The following is a 6,278-nucleotide window of genomic DNA, read 5'->3' on the forward strand; positions in this document are numbered from 1 at the left end:
GGGGCCCGGAGGGTCCCCGCCCGGGGGGAGCCGCAGCACCGCCCAGCCTGTGTGTGTTAACGGGGCTGCTTTCCCATCTCTCTCTCTTCTCTCCCTCCATCTTTTCCCCCCTCTTTTAGGAAGACGATGCGGGGGATGAAAATAAAGCCCGAGGGAACTGGTCCAGCAAGCTGGATTTCATCCTCTCCATGGTGGGTTATGCAGTGGGGCTGGGCAATGTCTGGAGGTTCCCGTACCTGGCCTTTAAGAATGGGGGAGGTAGGATGGCTTTTTCCTGTCTCTCTACCTGCAGTACCGTACGGGTCTGAGCCAGTCCCGGCCTTTTGGGCGGGGAGAAACACGAGGGAAGCGCGGTCGGCGGCCTCCTATTGTTTTTTTTTTTTTTTTTTTTTTTTTTTGGTTGGTTTTGGATTTGGTTTCTTTGTGTTTTTCTCTTTTTTGGTTTTTTTTTTGCGGTTTTTTTGGGGTTTTTTTGGTTTTTTTTGTTTTTTGTTGGGGTTTTTGTGGTTTTTTGTTGTTGTTTTGGTTTGGTTTTTTTGGTTGGTTTGGTTTATTTTCGGTTTCGGGGTGTTTTTTGGGTTTGTTTTGGTTTGGTTTGGTTTTTTTTGTGGTCACCTCTGAAAGCAGGAAAGCCCTGAAAGACGAGATTTCCTTAAAAGGGAGCGCTTTTTTAAAAAAAGCACCTGCAATTGGTGCTGGCCGGAGAGGGAGGGAAGTGAAGTGAAGAGGCGTGTTGAGCACAGGGGCAGGGCTCCGGATCCCCCTGTCCTCGGTTACACACAGGCTCTGATTCCCCCATCGGTGCCATGGGGAAAGAGGAGGCACTTTAGGGTGGGGATAGCGACAAGAGGATGTTTGATCCCCAGTCGAGACATCTCGTTATTTCGTGAGGCTTGGGAGAGTTGTTTTAAATCTCTCCATGATCCGATTGAAAAATAATCGTTTGAAATAGAGTGGGTGTCGATTGGCTGAATAGAGGAGAGGAGAAGCTGGAAGAGGGGCTATGCCGTCCGCGGTTTGCAAGGGGAAGAAGAAGAAGTTTATTTGCAGGGGTTCTCCGACCAGAGGCTCTTACTGAAACGGAGAACCCGTGGATGTTTCTGGGTTAAAGCCCTGCAGCTGTAAACCCCTTCCCTCTTCGAAAGGGCTCTCAGCTGAGGGGAGCGGGGCTGTGATCATGGAAAGAAGTTTTGTAGAGCCCATCACAGCCGTTTCCTGCCAGGGAAGAGGCAATTTTAAAGAACTATTTTAACGTTGTGAGCTTTATTTTTTTCTTTCTTTTCATTTTACACGTAGACACTTCTAAGTGGGAGGTGTTAAATACTCATTTAGCAATAATGAGGATTTACTGTCTGTAGAAAACTCTGGAAATGTAGAAAGCGGACACCCATCTTCCCCCCCTCCACCCCTTCCGAGGCTGTCGGCACCGGGAATCGATAACAAGCTGAAACATTTTAATAGAAAAATTTTTAAAAATTAGAAAAATGTCTTGACTAAGTTGTCCCCAGTATCACGGGGTGATTCAGGTTGCTTTCTCTTCTCTTCCCCCCCCGCCCCCCACAAGGTGCGTTTCTCATCCCCTATTTGATGATGTTGGCTCTAGCTGGGATCCCCATTTTCTTCCTGGAAGTCTCCCTGGGGCAGTTTGCTAGTCAGGGCCCCGTGTCGGTGTGGAAAGCCATCCCCGCGCTGCAAGGTGAGCGGGGCAGGGCCGGTTTTGGGGAGCATGACCCGCGCTGCGGCTCTCGCATGGCTTCAGCCGCCCCGGCCCCGCTCCCCGCATGCCGGGGTCATCCTCCCTCCATCCATCCCTCCATACATCCCCCCATCCCTCTCTCCCTCTCTCCCCCCATCCCTCTCTCCCTCCATCCCTGGCTCTGTCGCTGTCCCTGTACCAGAGGAAGCGATGCTCGGTCAATGGCTGTTAATGTCTGTTCCTGCCCTGTGTCCGCAGGCTGCGGCATCGCCATGCTGATCATCTCGGTGCTGATAGCCATTTATTACAACATCATCCTCTGCTACACCCTCTTCTACCTGTTCGCCTCCTTCGTGCCCGTGCTGCCCTGGGCGTCCTGCAACAACCCCTGGAACACGCCCGACTGTAAGGATAAAAACAAACTTTTGCTAGGTAAGGCGGGACGCGCTTATACTCTTCTTTTATTTGTGCGTTTGGTTTGGTTTTCAAATTTGTGGCCGTGGTGGTTTTCCAGAGGTTTCTGCAGCTCAGCTGCGCCCCTGGGAGATGCCAGAGGAGACTGCGGACGGCCCTGGGGAACGGCCCCTTCCCAAACCACTTCGGAGCGATCTGTGTCCCATGGGCGCGTCCCTCTACTTTTAAATAACATTTTCCTTACCGAGCATAAATTAGATTTGTCAATTTAAATGCTTTAAAAATGCCGATTTTTTTTTCCGCGGAGGAAAACGCATTGTAGGCAACAAAATAGCACAACTGGCAGCCTGGAGTGTCTGCTAAAGAGGAAGTATTTGTCTTTAGAGAAGCTTCTCTTTTACGAAAATAAAACCCAAAAACCGTTTCTGCAAACGGTCCCAAATACACAATGACATGAAAACGAAAAAAAAGTTAGTCTAGTTAACGACCTTTTGGAAAAGGTGTCGGCAACTGAACAAAAGTTCAAGTAATTAGGTGTGACCTAATGCATTCTTGTCATTTACAACAACAACAAATCTTTATTTTATTCTTTATTCTTCTGTTCCCTCACCTCATTTCTTCCTAGATTCCTGCATTATTGGCGACCACCCAAAAATACAAATCAAGAACTCTACTTTCTGTATGAGTGCCTATCCAAATCTAACCATGGTTAACTTCACCAGGGAAGGAAACAAAACATTTGTCAGTGGGAGTGAAGAATACTTCAAGTAAGATCTTTCTTTGTTTAGAAAAATTATGTTGCTCTTTCTGTAAAATCCTCTGGAACAGGCAACAACATGGCTTGGAAAACCAGAAATACAGTAGTGAAGGGCAGCAAATGATGCTCTTTTTTTTGTGCTTAGGAATGATGAGAGCTGAATTGAAATGCTGGATTACCTTTTTCTGTTCCTGTGGTGCTTAGCACAGCTGGGGTGTTGGCCCATGCCCGGCAGTTTAATCTACTACTGCAATGCAGATAAATAAAATAATACATGGTGAGAATCACTGGAACCATCTAGAGAAACTGCTGAGGACACTGAGGCAGAACAAAAACGGAATTTGCACTGAATTGCTGCCTGTGGTTGCTTCCATTATTTTTTTCCAAATTTTTTTTAATTTTTTTTTTCCTTCTTATTCTTAGGTACTTTGTATTGAAGATTTCAGCAGGGATTGAATATCCTGGTGAGATTAGATGGCCCTTGGCATTATCTCTTTTCCTAGCTTGGGTGATTGTTTATGCCTCCCTTGCTAAAGGAATCAAGTCATCAGGAAAAGTAAGAACAATATTTGTGATTGTACACTCACAAGAAAGCAGGGTGCTGGTTTTTAGGGACTCACACTCTCATTTAAGGGATGAATTACCGAAAATATTTTCAGTAAACGACTAAGTAATAATTGAAATGCCTTTTTCCTCTCTGTGTTTTCCTTTCTAGTCAAAACAGAAACTATTTTTGTTCGATATTTTTTGTCTAACCATCAATAAATTTAAAATGAACTCTTCAGCTGCACTAAGCAGTGGGATGGCACAAATGGTACTTTCCAGCCTTCCCTATTCTGCATGGTGTTCATAAAAATTCTGCAGTCATCTCTCGTTTCACTAGAATCCAGGAAACTGGGATGTTAATTAAGATGTTAAGTAACATATTTGAAAATCAGAACTGAACTTTTTAAAAAAGCTCAGTGTGGCTGTGTGTTTGATCAACAAAACTGGGTATTTCCTGGGATAAAGATAGGGGAAATGGAGATGTGAATAATTTTCTAGAGCTGGTCTCAGAGTTTGAAGCCATCCCTTTGCTCCTAGAAGCTGACTTCATCTCTTGGGAGGTCACCTGGCAATTAATAGAAAATCCAGGGACTCAGAGTGCCAGGGGAAAATCGAGATTTTTTTCCCCCTTACCCTAGTGGGATAGGAAAAACTATTTAATGAAAGGCAAGAGACTGGATAATAATGTGGGTTTGGATGTGGCAATGGATATTTCTCCAAGTGACTCTTTGTGGCCAAGAGAAATACACTGATGTCAGAGAGAAAAATATTGACTCCTTGGTGTTAGAGATAGAAATCCTGTAAGTATGTAGAGATTAGTTCAGTATCTTGACTGTACAGAAATTCATCAGGGCAACTTGTTGAAACACCTCTTGAAACAACAAGACAAGTTTGAAAAGCAGTTTCAGGAGTGACTTCAGCTCAGGCCACAGGCTGAGGGAGGTGATTCTCCTCCTCTGCTCTGTGAGGAGCCACCTGGAGTCCTGTGTCCAGCTCTGGAGCCCACAACACCAGAAGGATCTCCTGGAATGAGTCCAGAGGAGGCCACAGAGGTGCTCAGAGGGCTGGAGCCCCTCTGCTGTGGAGACAGCTGAGGGAGCTGGGGCTGCTCAGCTGGGGAAGAGAAAGATCTTTCCAGCACCTTCCACCACCTAAAGGGGCCACAGGAGAGTGGAGCGGGGCTTGGGACAGGGACATGGAGTGACAGGGCAAGGACAAATGGCTTCAAACTGACAGAGGGAGGGTTCAAATTAGAGATTAGGAAGAAAATCTCCTCTGTAAAGGTGGTGAGGTCCTGGCAGAAGTTGCCCAGAGAAGCTGTGGCAGCCCCATCCGTGGAAATGTTCAAGGCCAGGCTGGGCTGGGTTTCGATCATCCTGGCCTAGGGGAAGGTGTCCCTGCCCATGGCAGGGGTTGGAATGAGATGATCTTTCAGGTCCCTTCCAGCCCAAACCGTTCTATGATATAATTCCATCATGTGTCATGATTCTGTTTTGTTTAGGACCCGACGTTGATGTGAAAAATATTTGAAATTATTTTGTGTTAAGTGTAAAGCTTAACTGGTCATAATCCAACCATTTTATTTAAGCTGTGTTCTAGATAATTATTAAAATATTAAACACACAGTCGCTGTTGTGTATTTAGACATCATGATGATTAGGTCTGTCTAGCTAACTTCAGACTTTCCTTTTTTTATTTTAATTTGGACCATAGCTATCATCATGGTGATATGTAATTATTAAGAGGTACAAACAGTAATAAAAATTCTTTAGGATTTTTTTAGTTAAATACAGAAAAATATAGAAGAAAACTACAGAAATGTGTTACTGAATGGCATTTCTCATTTAATTTCCACTGAACTGTAATACTTCCCTCTGGGAAATGACCAAAAGCAGGATTTTCCTTTAGCTTTAAATTCCTACTGTTCCTCTCCAGATGGAGAGAGGAATCTTCCCTTCTCTGTCTAGAATTCCAGCTCTTACCACTGTTATTGATGCTATTCCTGTTCCCAGCAGCAAGAAGAGCTGTAAAATTTCAGATTTCCAGGGAAATAACCCTGTTGTTTTCTTAGTTTATCCCCTGACTGCCGTCTCTGAGATTAATTGCCTTCTTTTGGCAACAGTGGCATTTCCATTCCCCCTCCTCTCTTCTTACTCTTTCAGTAACCTCTTCTCTGCCCCGTGCAGGTTGTGTACTTCACAGCCACATTCCCCTACGTGGTTCTCATCATCCTGCTCATAAGAGGAGTGACTCTGCCTGGAGCTGGGGATGGCATCTGGTACTTCATCACACCCAAGTGGGAGAAGCTGATTGATGCTATGGTGGGTTTGCTGTTGCACTCAGAGCTGCTGGGGTGATAAATAATATATTATATATTATGATTTATCTTGTGATAATAATATAATATAATAATATAATAATATAATAATATAATAATATAATAATATTACAACATAATATAATATACAATACTACTACTACTACCACTATTATTATTATTATTATTATAAATCTCAGATCTCTTGGGGTCTGCTGCAAGCATTTTCCATGTGCAGAAGTGGTGTTGTCATCTGTGGGGAAACTTGTTCTTCCTCTCACGTGGGTAAAGTATTATTTAGGGTTACTGGCAGAGAAAACATCAGTACCTCATGCAGGTTTTCCCTCTTGACTTGTATTTTTTGTTTCTGAATGTATTTGAACTGCTATGTATCAAAAAATGTGGTTTTTATATTTGTGTCTCCCATGTACAGCAAGGTTTATAGTGTCCTTTCACATGAAGCAAGAACAGTGCTCCTTATCAAATGAGCCTGATGCATTCAGTGGCAGGGCTTTGCTTTTAAATATTCTTTTTACATCCATTTGTCT

The 6,278-nt window shown here is 44.0% G+C and overlaps 1 protein-coding gene across 1 annotated transcript in view; it reads left to right on the plus strand.

The window, feature by feature from the left end:
* SLC6A5 (solute carrier family 6 member 5) overlaps positions 1-6,278 on the plus strand; it is a 30,560-nt gene that overhangs the window by 2,584 nt on the left and 21,698 nt on the right. The window contains exons 4-9 of the mRNA XM_031062234.1: positions 120-258; positions 1,565-1,696; positions 1,955-2,128; positions 2,736-2,877; positions 3,291-3,423; positions 5,600-5,734. Coding sequence (XP_030918094.1) covers positions 120-258; positions 1,565-1,696; positions 1,955-2,128; positions 2,736-2,877; positions 3,291-3,423; positions 5,600-5,734 — 855 coding nt within the window. The remainder of the gene's footprint in view (positions 1-119; positions 259-1,564; positions 1,697-1,954; positions 2,129-2,735; positions 2,878-3,290; positions 3,424-5,599; positions 5,735-6,278) is intronic.

Source organism: Geospiza fortis, unplaced genomic scaffold, assembly GCF_000277835.1.
Source record: "Geospiza fortis unplaced genomic scaffold, GeoFor_1.0 scaffold165, whole genome shotgun sequence".
NCBI classification, from domain to species: Eukaryota; Metazoa; Chordata; class Aves; order Passeriformes; family Thraupidae; genus Geospiza; species Geospiza fortis.